This window comes from Stegostoma tigrinum, chromosome 20 (genome assembly GCF_030684315.1).
Source record: "Stegostoma tigrinum isolate sSteTig4 chromosome 20, sSteTig4.hap1, whole genome shotgun sequence".
NCBI lineage: Eukaryota > Metazoa > Chordata > Chondrichthyes > Orectolobiformes > Stegostomatidae > Stegostoma > Stegostoma tigrinum.
In genome coordinates, this window is record NC_081373.1 from 42244147 (window position 1) to 42262811 (window position 18665).

Below are 18665 nucleotides of genomic sequence, written 5' to 3' on the forward strand. Positions count from 1 at the left end.
AAATGTCTTGGGTGGTGGGGTCGGATTGTAAATGGCGGAAGTGTCGGAGGATGATGCGTTGTATCCGGAGGTTGGTAGGGTGGGGTGTGAGAACGAGGGGGATCCTCTTGGGGCGGTTGTGGCGGGGGCAGGGTGTGAGGGATGTGTTGCGGGAAATACGGGAGACGCGGTCAAGGGCGTTCTCGATCACTTGGGGGGGAAAGTTGCGGTCCTTAAAGAAGTTGGACATCTGGGATGTGCGGGAGTGGAATGTCTTATCGTGGGGGCGGAGGCGGAGGAAATGGAAATAGGGGATGGAATTTTTGCAGGAGGGTGGGTGGGAGGAGGTGTATTCTAGGTAGCTATGGGAGTCGGTGGGCTTGAAATGGACATCAGTTACAAGCTGGTTGCCTGAGATGGAGACTGAGAGGTCCAGGAAGGTGAGGGATGTGCTGGAGATTGCCCAGGTGAACTGAAGGTTGGGGTGGAAGGTGTTGGTGAAGTGGATGAACTGTTCGAGCTCCTCTGGGGAGCAAGAGACATTCCACTCCCGCACATCCCAGATGTCCAAGTTCTTTAAGGACCGCAACTTTTCCCCCCACAGTGATCGAGAACGCCCTTGACCGCGTCTCCCGTATTTCCCGCAACACATCCCTCTCACCCCGCCCCCCGCCACAACCGCCCCAAGAGGATGCCCCTCGTTCTCACACACCACCCTACCAACCTCCGGATACAACGCATCATCCTCCGACACTTCCGCCATTTACAATCCGACCCCACCACCCAAGACATTTTTCCATCCCCTCCCCTGTCAGCTTTCCGGAGAGACCACTCTCTCCGTGACTCCCTTGTTCACTCCACACTGCCCTCCAACCCCACCACACCCGGCACCTTCCCCTGCAACCGCAGGAAATGCTACACCTGTCCCCACACCTCCTCCCTCACCCCCATCCCAGGCCCCAAGATGACATTCCACATTAAGCAGAGGTTCACCTGCACATCTGCCAATGTGGTATACTGCATCCACTGTACCCAGTGCGACCTCCTCTACACTGGGGAAACCAAGCGGAGGCTTGGGGACCGCTTTGCAGAACACCTCCGCTCAGTTCGCAACAAACAACTGCACCTCCCAGTCGCAAACCATTTCCACTCCCCCTCCCATTCTCTAGATGACATGTCCATCATGGGCCTCCTGCAGTGCCACAATGATGCCACCCGAAGGTTGCAGGGACAGCAACTCATATTCCGCCTGGGAACGCTGCAGCCATATGGTATCAATGTGGACTTGACCAGTTTCAAAATCTCCTTCCCCTACTGCATCCCTAAACCAGCCCAGTTTGTCCCCTCCCCCCACTGCACCACACAACCAGCCCAGCTCTCTTCACCCCCCCCCCCCCCCCCCCCCCCACCCACTGCATCCCAAAACCAGTCCAACCTGTCTCTGCCTCCCTAACCGGTTCTTCCTCTCACCCATCCCTTCCTCCCACCCCAAGCCGCACCCCCAGCTACCTACTAACCTCATCCCACCTCCTTGACCTGTCCGTCTTCCCTGGACTGACCTATCCCCTCCCTACCTCCCCACCTACAATCTCTCCACCTATCTTCTTTACTCTCCATCTTCGGTCCGCCTCCCCCTCTCTCCCTATTTATTCCAGTTCCCTCTCCCCATCCCCCTCTCTGATGAAGGGTCTAGGCCCGAAACGTCAGCTTTTGTGCTCCTGAGATGCTGCTTGGCCTGCTGTGTTCATCCAGCCTCGCATTTTATGATCTTGTTACCACATAGCCTGCTGCTGCTACACCCCCTGTTGTTAATCACCTAACAGTTCCCATTAACAACTATTCACCCTCCCAGCCAGATCGTTAGCAACTCCTTTGTCTGTCCAACTGTCTTTCTCTCTCTTTTGGGCTGTATCCTATCGCTTACTTCCTACTCCACCCACCTCCCTATTTTCTGCATATAAACTGATCATTTTCCCAGCCACCATCAGTTCTGACGAAGGGTCACCAGACTTGAAACGTTAACTCTCTGGTTTCTCCTCCACAGATGCTGCCAGCCTTGCTGAGCTTTTCCAGCAGCTGGTATGAATTGTATCAAAAACAATTTGGTTATAAGGTTAGCAGCAAGCGTGCAATTCATCACTACCTGCTAAGTTTTACATTTCCAGAACAGTCGACCAAACTAAAAGGTAATATCCAAGAATCGAAGCTCACGCTGGCCTGGCGTCGCTCCCAGGGTTTGAGGGTCTTCTCTGCACCCAGGTGTGGCGTTTCACTTCAAAAATTGCTTTCCAGAGTTTTTGCTGATGGCACACTGAAATCCTTCATTTTTCTCTTTCTTTTTCTTTATTTTTCCCCAAAGTGTGGTGTCTCATTCTTTTGTTCTTGTGGTATTTTCCCACTGTAGGCTCACTCCAAGGATACTTTTAGGATTACCTCATTACTCTTCCACCAAATAAGGATTTCCCGCTTGTCGTCCCACCGAGCTGAACCAGCAACTGGGGCTCGGCTAACTTCAGTTACTGTATTTGTGTGAATGCCCTTTGACCAACAGCCCCCATTTTTAAAAGGAGATATACAAGTATTGGAGACTTGTTGATAAGTCAACCCCTTTCAAAAATGGCTAAACAGGTTAGGCCTTGTTCATTAAAGTTTAGAAAAATGAGTGATAATCTTATTGAAACATACAAGATTTTGAGGAGACGTGACAGGATAGGTCTTTGAAGATGTTTCCACTAGAGACATAGAATAAGGTGACACTCCTTTAAAACTGAGATGCAAATGAATTTCTTCTCTTAGACGGTTGTGAATATTTGGAGTACTTTTAGAGATAAGTATTAACACTTGTAATATTACTGATTGTATATCATATACTAATAACTGTTCATTAAGAAACCAAAACCTTGTTAATTTTTTGATAAAACCGGATATAGATATGCTATTTAATTGGCCATCTTGATAAGTGGAGAAAGGTCTTGTGCGCACACAAGATTGCTTGATTAGTTTCATGTTCAATTACTTCACTAACACTACTTGATACCACTTTTTGCTTTGGCTACAGCTTCTCTGCTTTAGTCCTGTGCTCATGAATAATAAAGATATGAGTGGCTTTGTGGCTTTAATGATCTGTAATACTTTATTCAGTGTTATTTTCAACAAAAATTCTGAAATTTTGTAACAAATCAATTATTGTAAGGTCATAACAACAGATTTCCGTTCCAGTCTTGATTTTAGTAATGCAGGTTGAGAAGTGTGTCGAGTGACAACCATTAATATCTCATCAGCTGAGAGTGAATATTGGGAGCTGAACAGTCGCATGATGTAAATTTGTTACCTGTAACCACAGCTGCTGAAGTAAGACCAGTGGAGCCAATACACACAGCACCTTTTTATCTCTCTCTGAATCTAGAAAACCTGCTGACAATCAGCATGAGGTTTTAAAATGAGCTGTTGGGAATCGGTGAGAAGTATTTGCTTATTACTATTCTGAAATAACACAGAATAACCTCCTGATATAATTGCTGCATCATGTCAGTGATAGTAACTTAAGGACTCAAGTTGCATCTCCATACCTCAGCTTGTACTAGAAGACATCTCAAATTCTTGACAGCCAGTGAAATACTTCTTGAAATGTAATCACTATTGTGATATTGGAAATATGGCAGCTAATTTGCACTCAGCAAAGCCCCCAAAATACAGCAGTGTGATGATCTGACTTTTTATCCTTCCACCAACATCAGAACAGATATTGGCCGGGGCAACGGGTAAGCAACTTGCCCTTTTCTCAAACTGATGTCATGGACTATTTTGCATCCATCTGAAAGGATGGGTGGGGTCTCAATTTAACTTCTCATCTGAAAGATGGCACCTCTGACAGTGATTGTTCTAGAGTATCGTAGAGAAATTCTAGTGCTCTGACCAACTCTTTGCTTGCTAAATGTCATGAATTTTTGCTGCTATTATTATTATTGCTACTATTGTCAGTTAAAAGGTAGATATGGGACATATCAATATTGTCCAGATCCAATGCTCCCTTTAGGTCCACTTCCCTAAATATTAATTTCAACTGACATTTATTTTGTTAAAATTTTCCAAGGCACTTCAAGAGGATCATTGTTAGACACAGTTAGACATGTGGCACAAAAAGTTTAATCAGAGAGGTAGGATTTACGGAGCCTCTAGGAGTAAAGAGATTTGCAGAAAAAATTTCAATACCTCCTTGGGTCATGAGAGCTAAAGGTTCCATTGGAAGAGCAACGAACGCTGAGGATCCGGGAGAAGCCACAACTGAAGAAATGTACGTTCTCTAAGGTTTCAAGGGCCGATTTGGAGGCATAATGATTTGAATACACGGGTGATAATTGTAAACTTGAGATGCTAGCTGAAGATCAGCAAACACTGATAGCAGCAGAGTTTTGGATAAGCAGAAGTTGAGGTTGGGAACAGATGTGCTCCACCAGATCATACTTTACTTGCCATTTCTGTTTTGTTTCAGTGAATGGAGTGCTGTTTTGTTAATAGACTTGTGCTCTGTAATAGTGTTGATTTGAAAATCTAGAAGGATTTGGAAGTAATACATAAAAATGTGGTTTATTTCTTTTGCAGAATGAAAGAGACAAACAAAAAGAACAACATATTTTCTCAGTTCAGAAAAAGTGACCGTGACAAGCAGAAACTAATTGAGACAGTAGTGAAACAACTGCGTAGTTTGGTGAATGGTATGGCCCAACACACATAAAATTGTTGCTAGCCTGTATCAGTCTTCAACCAGCATTCATATACAAAAGACTGCCAAAAGACTCTGAAGGATAAGACTGTATCAAGTACAGAATGAATCATTCAGGAATGCAAAGGGTAGAGTTGAATGAAGGGAGGAGAAATGGGTGGAAATTGTTTTGTATGTGTTTTTCAAATCATGCAGAATTTGGTGTTTTGAGATTTTGAGTATGTGCAATGGCCTTTATTAAGCACCAAATGTTTATCATGTTTCAAAACAACTACAAAAACTAGAAAGCTAAAAATTAGAGCATGTTCTTGATTGTTAGGCAGAGACAACACAAGTTGGGTTGGGTAAGTTTTAACAAAATATTTCACAGGTTTTTACTAGTTGCAGCTGCAGTATCATTTTGCTTTAGTCTAGCATAACACTGCTGTCTAATTCTGTGCAATTGGTCAAAGGTGACATTACTTAGTGAATAATTTTTCTAAATCAGCCATGATGTTGCAATCTTGCGATACAGAGTTGACTGTTGTTTCTGTTTCACTTTTTTCTTAAACAGATGTTTTGTATGTTTTACCATTAATGGATTAATGTTCATTCTGTTTTCATTTTTCCACATTGTGAAAAAGGATGTTCAGGACTGTTCACATTACAGATGTTACTGCACATAAATTTTGTATTTTTGATTTTTTTACTCAGGGCTGTACTAAGTGAATTTTGTTGGGTATTTTGCAGAAGTTTAAAAATGAACTTGAAGCACTAGCCTGCAGCAATCACAAGTGATATGAAATTACTTTTGATCTGCTTCAGCATATTTCCCTTCTTTCTCTTTGATACACTTCATGTGAGATGTAGATTATTGATGAATAATGATGCTGGTTTTATTTTGATTGTTCCTCTGCACTCCCCATAGGAAATGTAGTATATCGATGTCTTCATTATCTTACTGTATGACCTCCTTTGCCTCCTTTGTAAGACAGACAAAAATGAAGGAAATTGAATTCTGTAAATTGATTGCAGTACTTTATTCTTACTCTGTAATAAAAGTAACCCTGAGCACTTTTTAATTGCTATTTTGTGAAGTCTCAATTTTATTTCCCTGTTTCAGCACTAATATTATTTTAAAGGTGATGTGAAATTACTGGAGTATTTTCAAGTTATGCAAATTGAATACCTTGTGTATGCTGTTTTGATTGAGGGTGATTCATAGATGCCTCAGTATGTGTTGCCTGTAACCCTTTGGTGTAACAGCCATTCATGAATCCTTCCAATTCAGTACTACTCTACATGACAATGTGACTCAACAGAGTACTTTTCATTCATTGTGGACAGTGGGGGTTCCTGACAGGGCTGATATTTATTGCCCATTCCTAACTGACCTTTTGAAGGTGTGGTGAGCTGCCTTGAACTGCTGCCATCAGTGTGCTAATAGGTACAACCACAATGTTGTTATGGGCAGAGTTCTAAAACTTTTTAACCCAGTAACATTGAACAAATGAGCATGTATTTCTAAATCAGGGTGATGACTAGCTTGGAGAAACTTGCAGTGGATGGTGTTCCCATGTAGCTGTTGCCCTTGTCCTAAAGAACTTCTGCAGAGATGGCCAAGAGGTGGCATAACTAGTTTCCCAAAATGATTTGTCATCTTTTGTACTAGACATGCCTTCAACCAATGGATATTTGTCCCCGATTCTTATTGTCTCTAGTTTTGCTCGTGCTCCTTGATACCAAGTGTATTTTCTTTTTGTGATACAGAATTCCTACAGGTGAGGATGTAGGCCATTTGGCTCATTGAGTCCATACTTGTCCTCTAGACCCATTCCCTACCATGTCCCTGTGCTTCCATGATTAACCCACCTCACCTACATATCCCTGGTCACTATGCACAGTTTAGCGTGGCCAGTCAACCTAACCTACACTGCCGCATCTGCTCCCACGATCAGACATTCCACTCCCGCACATCCCAGATGTCCAAGTTCTTTAAGGACCGCAACTTTCCCCCCACAGTGATCGAGAACGCCCTTGACCGCGTCTCCCGTATTTCCCGCAACACATCCCTCACACCCCGCCCCCGCCACAACTGCCCTAAGAGGATCCCCCTCGTTCTCACACACCACCCTACCAACCTCCGGATACAACGCATCATCCTCCGACACTTCCGCCATTTACAATCCGACCCCACCACCCAAGACATTTTTCCATCCCCTCCCCTGTCTGCTTTCCGGAGAGACCACTCTCTCCGTGACTCCCTTGTTCGCTCCACACTGCCCTCCAACCCCACCACACCCGGCACCTTCCAAAAAGCTTTTGTGCTCCTGAGATGCTGCTTGGCCTGCTGTGTTCATCCAGCCTCACATTTTATTATCTTGGAATTCTCCAGCATCTGCAGTTCCCATTATCTCTAACCTACACATTGTTGGGCTGTGGGAGGAAACTGGAGCACCTGGAGGAATACTCCACAGATGCAAGGCAAACTCCACACAGTCACGCAAGGCTGGAAACAAACCCAGGTTCCTAGTGCTGAGAGGCAGCAGTGCTAACCACAAAGACACTGTGTGCCACCCTTAATATCAAGGACAATGACTCCCTCACTGCACTGCACCACCTCGCCACGCTTTTCCCCTCTCCATGTTTGGACCAAAGCTGTAATGAGGTCAGAAACTGAATAACCCTGGTGGAGCCCAAACTAAGCATAAGTGAGCAGGTTATTGTGAAGTGCTGCTTAAGAACATTGTTAAGAAAACCTCCCATGACTTTACTGATGGTCAGGAATAGACTGTGGGGACAGTAATTGGCCAGAATGTCTTGTCCTGCTTATTCTGTACATAATACATCTGGGCAATCTCACATTTTCAGACAGCTGCCATCATTGTTTGCTGTACTGAAACAGCTTAGCTCAGAGGACAGCAAGTTCTGGAGCAGCCATCTCCCAGGGCAATCGGGAAATATAGCCAAGTCTATAGCCTTTACAGTATCCAATGCCTTCAGCTATTCTTTGATATAATGTGGAGTAAATTGAATTGGCTGAAGGCTGGCATCTGTGATGGGGACTTCTGGAAGGGGCTATGATGGATTATCCACTCAGTCCTTCTAGTTGAGGTTTATTGTTTTAGCCCTATCTTTTGCATTGATATGTTGGGCTTTCCCATTATTAAGGATGGGAATGTTTGTGGAGCAGTTGCCTCCAGTGAGTGTTTAATTTTCCCACCAGGACATCAGAGTTCAGATCTGTTCAGTAGATTGCAGAATGACTTATCCCTGTTTATTAGTTACTGCTTATGCTGTTTGGTATGCGAGTAGTCCTGTTGTGTAGCTTCACCCAGGTTAATTCCTCATTTTTCCAATATGCTTGATTTCTGCTCTTCATCAAGCCATGGTTTATCTCCTGACTTGGTGGTTATGGCAGAAAAGCAGATCTCATTCCATGAGATTGCACATTGTACTTGAGGATAGTTGTAGTGGTGATAACCCAGAGCACCTCATGGGTGCAAAGCATTGAGTTGATAGAACAGTTCTGAGATAATTCCCAGTTAACATGGTGATAGTTGTTACAGACCAGACCAGACCAGACCAGACCCCCTCAAATTATGTCAAGGAGATAGCCCAGACCCTAACTTGTATAAATGCAGACGTACGGTGCTGGGTTCCAGATGCATTTTGATTGACCAAACATCTAGGCTTTAAGCAAATCACACTTTCTTACACTGTAGTTAAAATACAAACACAAAAAATTGGCATAATTTCAACTCTATTGAAATATTGAAATGTATCATTTAAACCCTTTTGGGATGCAGCTAGATTGGAACTGTTGACAAACACACCCTTTGGCAAAGGCAAATTCAGCAAAACAGATTTTACTTTCTCCTCCAGTCCAGGAGAAATGAAAAACTGAAACCGAATCTAGCAGCAGAGAGCAAACTAATGCTTTTTGCAGCAACAGAAAAAAACTGTTTGTATCTGCTTCAACTCCAAAACCCCAATTTCAACAACTGAAAGTAGAACTAAAACCCTGAATCTGTGTGAGCCTGTATGTTTTTCCCTTTTGGTTCCTTCATGACCTGCTGTCCACCTAGTATTAGTGCTATGTCCTTTGAGTTGATAGAGACCTAATCAGATATGGTGTTGCCAAGCTATTTGTGGGATTGGACATTGATGACCCTCATTCAAAGTGCCTCTGCTTCCTTTTAAGTGCTTCATTCAGTCTGGGGAAATAATGATCCATCTGCTGTAGAGGTGGTGGGATAGACTGTAATCAGCAGTGGGCTTCCTTGACTACATTTGACCTGACGTTATGAGACTCTGAGTCCAGAGTCAGTCTTGAGGACTCTAGGGGAAACTCCCTCCTGACTCTGGATGCATGCCATTGTGCTGCCACCTCTGCTGGGTCTGACCTGCCATTAGGACAGCTTACAGACATGGAAGGTGATGGCATTGTCCAGAACAAAGTTTGTAAGGTTTGAATCACTTGAGTGTATGGCAGGCTCAAAAAACAAGTTGCTAGAAAAGCACAGCCAATGTTTCAGGTTCAGTGACCCTTGGAACAGGACAGTTTGAGACTCCATGAAGACCTTAAGTCTCTACTTTAATCAAGTAATTACATAGATTTTAAAATCTACCATTCTGTTACCAAAGGTAAAATGAAACATGTTAATATTGAAGTCTTTACAAAATCCTCAACATTCAACAAATGTAAAAGTGAAAATAATGAAGATGCTATTTACATTCTTTTAATTTGAAAGATAGCAAGAACTACAGATGCTGGAGTCAGAGTCAATACAATGTGGAGCTGAAGGAACACAGCAGGTCAGGCACCATCCGAGGAGCAGAAAAGTCAATGTTTGGGGTTTATAGCCTTCATAAGGACTTGCTTTCCTGGTACTAAATGATGCAGAAATGCAGTGAACCTTGAAACCAGCTTCTTTTGACTGTATTTTAATCCTTCAAATGCATTCATTATCATATTTCAAAGCCACGCAATTCATTTTCAAATTGCAACCCCTATCCAAAAGCTAATGATATTAATAAGACTAACTTCCCTTTTTTTGCTCAAAAGTTCTCAATGTCCTGATGTGGGAACGTTTTTTAACTTTGCAAAGAAGTTGGTAAATAACTTGAATATTGAATTTCAGACGAATTTTCTACAGTTTTTGATGTCTTTCTTTTGAACGATTAATGAAGTGGCATGTGCCCTTGTACTGTCAACTTGAAGGCCTAGAGTGACTAACGTTGCAAGAATGGACCCCCTAAGTGCTTCTAAAATTAAAAACCGATCAACTGTGGAGAAGGCTAAAATTAGTCAGAATGCATGTTTTAAAAACATGTTATTTTGGAAGGGACACCGCCTTGAATCACCCTTGGAATGGTTTCTGATAGCACTGACAGGAAGGAGAGGTGGCCTTTATTAAATGATAGGTGTGAAATCTTTAATGTGCTAACCACAGCCTCTTGTTGCTAACAACACGAGCTATATCCATATGTTGACCATAAGTTATCCTGTCCCTCTCCACTAGCAGTCCACATGAAGAAACTGGCGCTTAACCATTTTTTGTTTGAAGATTATTTCACTGAATTGTATACCTGTGGGCTTTCTCGCCTTCACCATTGATGGTCTGCATTGCCCTTAACGGACTTTGCGTGTGAATTATTGTTAGAAACGCGGGTGATTTATTGGTGGTGGTGGTAATAGATTTTAGAAAACGCCGTGGGTAATTTTGTGATTTTAAAAAAAGCAACGTTCACTTGTGTGTGTGAGAGTACTTCTGGAGATATGTGTATATATGTATGTGTGAGGCCAGCGGGCTTTCTGCAACTGTACAATTGGACAATAGACAACAAAATGAAACAAAAGGTCTTGATTTGCTTCGGTAAACAAGCTTCACAATGTTCTAACAACAAGGGGAATTGTCCAAACGTGTCTGTCTCACTCCAGCCAATCCATTACTGTCGGTTAACAAACAAGTGTAGGACTGTGTGTGTGTGTGTGTGTGTGTGTGGCCTTTAGGGTCGCTTCGCTTGTTGAGCTTCCGCGGGAAAGAAATGTGTCTTCGCAAAGATAACAATTTTAATGGAGTTCTTGCTTCCCCGCCCCCCCCCCCCCCCCCCCCCACAACAACCCCCTCCGCCCGCTCAAATCCCTGGCGGCTGTTTGTTTTCTGTGCTGTGGTCAGATTGTACCGACTCACGTCCGGTAATTCTCGAGAGAACCTGCGGAAAGCCGGGGGAGAGAAACTGGCAGTGAATTGGGAAAGCTGAATGGGCCGACTGCTACTTGACCCAAAGATGAAACAAGCCGACTCCTAATTGGGGCTGAAGGAGAACCCTGGAGAGAGAAGACAACGCTGTCTTCCCAAAGCAGGAGGATCGAATCCGTCAAAAGTTTTGCATTTCTCCCCAGCCATGGGAGAGTCCTTCTTTGTAAAGCTTTCCTTCCCAGTGGATTACACTAAAATACCTGGTTTTCTCCAGTTTATTAATTGGATTTTATTTTATAAAAAATACAGTTCCAAAAATACATTCGTGTGAAAAAAATTAAAGCAAAATATTACGGACACTGGAATTTTTAATTTTTTAAAAATTAATTTTAAGAAAGTCTGTTTGTTGAATTTTTTTAAAACAAGCCGGTGTATTGAGATCTTTTAAATGTTGTTTAAATTCGGTAGTTCATAAGTAACGACCATCACCGCAAATAAAGGCTGAAAATTAGCGTTGCCGTTTGAGGCGGACTGCTGGTAAAACTGAGCTAAACGAGGCACTCTCCACCTTTGTAATGAATTCACTGCAGTCTAATTCTCCCGCCGCTCCGGGAATGGGTTGTGTGCGGATCCTGATACTTGTTCAGGCTGGGAATATGGTAACGTGCAATTCCCCCAAATGCAAGGACCCAAACGCTCAAGCAATGAAGGTATGAGGGGGAGAGCTTGTCCGTATGTTCAACACACACACATGCCCAGGATTCTCCTTTGTTGGGTGAATTTGAATGGGAACAAGGCTTGCAGCTCCAGGTTATGGCATTCTGTGGGACTGAGAATGAAGGTAACATGCTGCACAGCCAACTCGTACTGTATACGGGTGGCATCCGTGTTTCGACCTGAATTTGTGGTTAATTGATCCCGTTATGTTTGCTGTGCGTGGCTGATCCGATAGAGCGGGCTTGGATGTTACCGTGAATATTCCCCGCTGGTTGTATAATTAAATTGCTTTCTGAGAAAATCGTCATGATGCTTCAGCGCCAGACAGTGAAGATTAACAAAGATGTGTTAGCCGTAATACACAAAGCTGCTCAGGATGTTAATTCAGAAAAAAACATAATTCAAATTCTTTAGTTTATATTTTAAAAATTGCAGTTCATTTCTCCTGGACAGGTTTTATTCTATCTTTACAAATACTATTTAATACAAATCTTGCTTGTGTAATGTTAAATTTAGACTTGCTACATGAAGTTAAATGCAGGATGCACTTGAGGGGGATGTACAGATCAAAATTAAATATATCCCCTGTTAATAACTCAGCCAAATCTTATCCTGTGAAGTCTGTACGTTGCATGAACGGTTTAAATAAGCGCGCGACTCCCTGTGAGACCTGTACAGTCGGTGCGAGTCACCTGGAAAGAGATTGACACCGTTCGGAGGCAGCGCACGGGCTGAAGCCACTTTCCAAGAATGATAACTAATAAATTAAAATCAATTGATAGAGATAACGGGAACTGCAGATGCTGGAGAATCCAAGATAACAAAGTGTGGAGCTGGATGAACACAGCAGGCCAAGCAGCATCTCAGGAGCACAAAAGCTCATCCAGCTTCACACTTAAATAAAATCAATTTATTGGCTTGGAATAGTTAACTCTCCCCGAAGCCCAGAAAATGATTTATCCGGAGGGATTTCTGTACCTGGTGGGGGGTGGAGTATCTCACCTCCTGGGAGTGCCTGCGCTTTTCTTTCTGCGAAAGGGACGTTTGCACCAAGCAAAACAGGCTGCTGCAGGTCTCTTCAATATCCAGCCGGGGCGAAATGATACGGCACACCTGGAACTGGAGGCAGTTCCATTCAAAGGAAGTGCTGATGATCAATTTATCAAAGTGAAACTGGGTTATCCTGATAAAGATATTCACAGTATGGGACAGAACCTGAATGATAGACACCGGAATAATCAATAAACTCGACAGGAGCTGCATGATTTGGGAGGGGGTTGGGGGACTTCTGCTTGTTTCTAGTAAATAAGTTTGATTTTGAAGAGCCTCGGCGTCTGTAAGCCATAAAAATAATAACTTACTAGCGGAAACTAGCAGGCTTTCAGCTTTAAGTGGCATTTCAGGGATTTAGCAGAGTAAGAGGCGCGCAGTTGGTGGTCTGGGTTCAGGAGGGGCAGTCCGTAAAGACATACCCCACTGCGGATAATTAAATCCCAAACTACTCCAATCCCTGTTTGGAGGAAAGCAAACAAACATGGGCCAGCGGAACTGTTTGAAAAGGTGAAAATAATGTTGTGGTGAAAAGAAAATCTACAGCAACTAAGTAGCGAATGTGATAGCGAGCAGGCTGGCTACATTGTACATTTTCCCACCATCGTGCACAAGCGGGACCTGGTCAGAACTGAGACTGTTACATCCCAGTGTCAACTGAAAGCCAGCAGTGAATGGCAGTCCACTGAATCTGCACTGATTCACTACCACTAATAACAAATACCTGCCGTGCAGTAATTAAAGCAATAAATAAGTGTACCAAAAAGTATTAATGAACTTTACACGAGAGATTGTTTCTACTGGTCAATAATTTAACATCGGCCCCACCAGGATTGTGTGGCTGTCGGGGGGTGGGGGGGGGGGCGGGTGGTAAGGTGGAAGGGGAGTGAGGGTGTGGCTGTCGGGGGGGCGGGTGAGGTGTGTGTGGGGGGTGAGGGGTGTGTGTGTGTGTGGGGAGAGGGGAATGGGTGTGTGTGAGTGGGGTGAGGGGTGTGTGTGTGTGGGGAGAGGGGAATGGGTGTGTGTGAGTGGGGTGAGGGGTGTGTGTCTGGAGTAGAGAGTTGTGTGTATGTGTGGGGTGAGGGGTGTATGTGTGGGGTGAGGGGTGTGTGTGACTGGGGTGAGGGGTGTGTGTGTGTGGGGTGAGGGGTGTGTGAGAGTTGGATGAGGGGTGTGTGTGTGAGTGGGGTGAGGGGTGTGTGTCTGGAGTAGAGAGTTGTGTGTATGTGTGGGGTGAGGGATGTGTATGTGGGGTGAGGGGCGTGTGTGTGTGGGGTGAGGGCTGTGTTTGACTGGGGTGAGGGGTGTGTGTGACTGGGGTGAGGGGTGTGTGTGTGTGTGTGTGTGTGTGTGTGGGGTGAGGGGTGTGTGAGAGTGGGGTGAGGGGTGTGTGTCTGCAGTAGAGTGTTGTGTGTATGTGTGGGGTGAGGGGTGTGTGTGAGACTGGGGTGAGGGGGGTGTGTGTGTGTGGGGTGAGGGGGTGTGTGTGACTGGGGTGACGGGGGTGTGTGTGTGGGGTGAGGGGTGTGTATGTGTGTGGAGTGAGGGGTGTGTGTGTGTGTGGGGTGAGGGGTGTGTGTGTGTGGGGTGAGGGGGTGTGTGAGTCTGGGGAGAGGAGGGTGTGTGTGTGGGGTGAGGGGAATGTGTGTGTGGGGTGAGGGGAATATATGTGTGTGGGGTGAGGGGAATGTGTGTGAGTGGGGTGAGGGGTGTGTGTGGTAAGGGGAATGTGTGAGTGGGGTGAGGGGTGTGTGTGTGTGGGGTGAGGGGAATGTGTGTGTGTGGGGTGAGAGGAATGTGTGTGAGTTGGTGAGGGGAATGTGTGTGAGTGGGGTGAGGGGTGTGTGAGAGTGGGGTGAGGGGTGTGTGAGGGTGGGGAGAGGGGAATGGGTGTGTGAGAGGGGTGTGGGGAATGGGTGTGAGTGTGGGGGGTGAGGGGTGTGTGTGTGGGGTGAGGGGTGTGTGTGTGTGGGGTGAGGGGGTGGTGTGGGGTGTGTGTGTGTGTGTGGGGTGAGGGGTGTGTGTCTGGAGTAGAGAGTTGTGTGTATGTGTGGGGTGAGGGGTGTATGTGTGGGGTGTAGGGTGTATGTGTGGGGTGTGTGTGTAGGGCGAGGGGTGTGTGACTGGGGTGAGGGGTGTGTGTGTGTGGGGTGAGAGAGTGGTGTGGGGGTGTGTGTGTGTGTGTGGGGTGAGGAGGGTGTGTGTGTGGGGTGAGGAGGGTGTGTGTGGTGTGAGGGGAATGAGTGTGTGTGGGGTGAAGGGAATGTGTGTGAGTTGGGTGAGGGGAACGTGTGTGAGTGTGGTGAGGGGAACGTGTGTGTGGTGTGAGGGGAATGTGTGTGAGTGGGGTGAGGGGAATGTGTGTGTGTAGGGTGAGGGGTGTGTTTGTGTGTGGGGGGTGAGGGGTGTGTGTGTGTGTGTGTGTGTGTGTGTGGGTTGAGGGGTTTGTGTGTGTGTGTGTGTGTGTGTGTGTGGGGTGAGGGGTGTGTGTGGGTGTGTGTGTGGGGAGGGTGAGGGGTGTGTGTGGGTGTGTGTGTGGTGAGGGGTGTGTGTGTGTGGGGTGAGGGTGTGTGTGTGTGTGTGGGGTATGTGTGTGTGGGGTGGTGTGTGTGTGTGTGTGGGGTGAGGGGTGTGTGAGACTGGGGCAAGGGGTGTGTGTGTGTGGGGTGAGGGGTGTGTGTCTGTCTGGTGAGGGGTGTGTGTGTGTGTGTGTGTGGGATGAGGGGTGTGTGTGTGTGGGGTGAGTGGTGTGTGAGACTGGGGTGAGGGGTGTGTGAGACTGGGGTGAGGGGTGTGTGTATGTGTGTTTGGGGTGAGGGGTGTGTGTGTGTGTGGGGTTTGGGGTGCGTGAGTGTGTGGGGTGAGTGGTGTGTGAGACTGGGGTGAGGGGTGTGTGAGACTGGGGTGAGGGGTGTGTGTGTGGGGTGAGGGGTGTGTGTGTGTGTGTTTGGGGTGAGGGGTGTGTGTTTGGGGTGAGGGGTGCGTGTATGTGTGGGGTGAAGGGTGTGTGTGTCTGGGGTGAGGCGTGTGTGAGACTGGGGTGAGGGGTGTGTGAGACTGGTGTGAGGGGTGTGTGTGGGGTGAGGGGTGTGTGTGTGGGGTGAGGGGTGTGTGTGAGTGGGGTGAGGGTGTGTGTGTGTGTGAGTGGGGTGAGGGTGTGTGTGTGTGTGAGTGGGGTGAGGGGTGTGTGTGTGTGAGTGGGTTGTGTGTGGGGTGAGGGGTGTGTGTGTTTGGGGTGAGTGGTGTGTGTGTGTTTGGGGTGAGGGGTGTGTGTGTGTGGAGTGAGTGGTGTGTGTGTGTGTGTTTGGGGTGAGTGGTGTGTGTGTGTTTGGGGTGAGGGGTGCGTGTGTGTGTGGGGTGAGGGTGTGTGTGTGTGGGGTGATGGGTGTGTGAGACTGGGGTGAGGGGTGTGTGTGTGGGGTGAGAGGTGTGTGAGTGGGGAGAGGGGTGTGTGTGTGTGTGTAAGTGGGGTGAGGGGTGTGTGTGTGAGTGGGTTCAGGGGTGTGTGTGTGTGTGGGGGGTGAGGCGTGCGTGTGTGTGTGTGTGGTGAGGGGTGTGTGTGTGTGTGGTGAGGGGTGTGTGTGTTGAGGGGTGTGTGAGACTGGGGTGAGGGGTGTGTGTGTGGGGTGAGGCGTGTGTGAGACTGGGGTGAGGGGTGTGTGAGACTGGTGTGAGGGGTGTGTGTGGGGTGAGGGGTGTGTGTGTGTGGGGTGAGGGGTGTGTATGTGTGTGTGAGTGGGGTGAGGGTGTGTGTGTGTGTGAGTGGGGTGAGGGGTGTGTGTGTGTGAGTGGGGTGTGTGTGGCATGAGGGATGGGTTGTGTGTGGGGTGAGGGGTGTGTGTGTTTGGGGTGAGTGGTGTGTGTGTGTGTTTGGGGTGAGGGGTGTGTGTGTGTGGGGTGAGTGGTGTGTGTGTGTGTTTGGGGTGAGGGGTGTGTGTGTGTGTGGGGTGAGGGGTGCATGTGTGTGTGGGGTGAGGGGTGCGTGTGTGTGTGGGGTGAGGGTGTGTGTGTGTGGGGTGATGGGTGTGTGAGACTGGGGTGAGGGGTGTGTGTGTGGGGTGAGAGGTGTGTGAGTGGGGAGAGGGGTGTGTGTGTGTGTGAGTGGGGTGAGGGGTGCGTGTGTGTGAGTGGGTTCAGGGGTGTGTGTATGTGTGAGTGGGGTGAGGGGTGTGTGTGTGAGTGGAGTGAGGGGTGTGTGTGTATGAGTGGGGTGAGGGGTGTGTGTGTGTGTGGGGTGAGGGTGTGTGTGTGTGGGGTGATGGGTATGTGAGACTGGGGTGAGGGGTGTGTGTGTGGGGTGAGAGGTGTGTGAGTGGGGAGAGGGGTGTGTGTGTGTGTAAGTGTGGTGAGGGGTGTGTGTGTGAGAGTGGGTTCAGGGGTGTGTGTGTGTGTGAGTGGGGTGAGGGGTGTCTGTGTGAGTGGGGTGAGGGGTGTGTGTGTGTGAGTGGTGAGGGGTGTGTGTGTGTGGGGTAAGGGGTGTGTGTGGTGAGGAGTGTTTGAGAATGGGGTGAGGGGTGTGTGTGTGGGGTGAGGGGTGTGTGTGTGCGTGTGTGAGTGGGGTGAGGGGTGTGTGTGTGTGAGTGGGGTGTGTGTGGGGTGAGGGGTGGGGTGTGTGTGGGGTGTGGGGTGTGTGTGTGTGAGTGGGGTGTGTGTGGGGTGAGGGGTGTGTGTGTGTGTGTGGGGTGAGGGGTGTGTGAGATGGGTGAGGGGTGTGTGTGTGTGGGGGGTGGTGTGTGTGTGTGTGTGTGTGTGTGTGGGGTGAGGGGTGTGTGTGTGTGGGGTGAGGGGTGTGTGAGACTGGGGTGAGGGGTGTGTGTGTGGGGTGAGGGGAATGTGTGTGAGTGGGGTGAGGGGAGTGTGTGTGAGTGGGGTGAGGGGAATTTGTGTGTGAGTGGGGTGAGGGGTGTGTGTGTGTGTGTGTGTGTGTGTGAGTGGGGTGAGGGGTGTGTGTGTGTGAGTGGGGTGTGTGTGGGGCTAGGGGTGTGTGTCTGTCCGGTGAGGGGTGTGTGTGTGTGTGTGGGATGAGGGGTGTGTGTGCGTGTGGGGTGAGGGGTGCGTGTGTGTGTGGGGTGAGTGGTGTGTGAGACTGGGGTGAGGGGTGTGTGAGACTGGTGTGAGGGGTGTGTGTGGGGTGAGGGGTGTGTGTGTCTGGGGTGAGGCGTGTGTGAGACTGGGGTGAGGGGTGTGTGAGACTGGTGTGAGGGGTGTGTGTGGGGTGAGTGGTGTGTGTATGGGGTGAGGGGTGTGTGTGTGTGAGTGGGGTGAGGGTGTGTGTGTGTGTGAGTGGGGTGAGGGGTGTGTGTGTGTGAGTGGGTTGTGTGTGGGGTGAGGGGTGTGTGTGTTTGGGGTGAGTGGTGTGTGTGTGTTTGGGGTGAGGGGTGTGTGTGTGTGGGGTGAGTGGTGTGTGTGTGTGTTTGGGGTGAGTGGTGTGTGTGTGTTTGGGGTGAGGGGTGCGTGTGTGTGTGGGGTGAGGGTGTGTGTGTGTGGGGTGATGGGTGTGTGAGACTGGGGTGAGGGGTGTGTGTGTGGGGTGAGAGGTGTGTGAGTGGGGAGAGGGGTGTGTGTGTGTGTGTGTAAGTGGGGTTCGGGGTGTGTGTGTGTGAATGGGTTCAGGGGTGTGTGTGTGTGGGGTGAGGGGTGCGTGTGTGTGTGTGGTGAGGGGTGTGTGTGTGTGTGGTGAGGGGTGTGTGTGGTGAGGGGTGTGTGTGTGGGGTGAGTGGTGTGTGAGACTGGGGTGAGGGGTGTGTGAGACTGGGGTGAGGGGTGTGTGTGTGGGGTGAGGGGTGTGTGTGTCTGGGGTGAGGCGTGTGTGAGACTGGGGTGAGGGGTGTGTGAGACTGGTGTGAGGGGTGTGTGTGGGGTGAGGGGTGTGTATGTGTGTGTGAGTGGGGTGAGGGTGTGTGTGTGTGAGTGGGGTGTGTGTGGCATGAGGGGTGGGTTGTGTGTGGGGTGAGGGGTGTGTGTGTTTGGGGTGAGTGGTGTGTGTGTGTGTTTGGGGTGAGGGGTGTGTG

At 48.0% G+C, this 18665-nt stretch overlaps 1 protein-coding gene across 6 annotated transcripts in view; it reads left to right on the top strand.

Annotated features, from left to right (window-relative positions):
• The window catches only part of LOC125461768 (exocyst complex component 6-like), a 179469-nt gene extending 173706 nt beyond the window's left edge, over nucleotides 1-5763 (top strand). For all 6 annotated transcript variants that reach the window (XM_048550943.2, XM_048550947.2, XM_048550946.2 and 3 more), the window contains one exon: nucleotides 4582-5763. In XM_048550943.2, the coding sequence (XP_048406900.1) occupies nucleotides 4582-4714 (133 nt within the window). In that variant the 3' untranslated portion in view covers nucleotides 4715-5763. The remainder of the gene's footprint in view (nucleotides 1-4581) is intronic.
• The last annotated feature ends 12902 nt before the right edge of the window (nucleotides 5764-18665 follow it).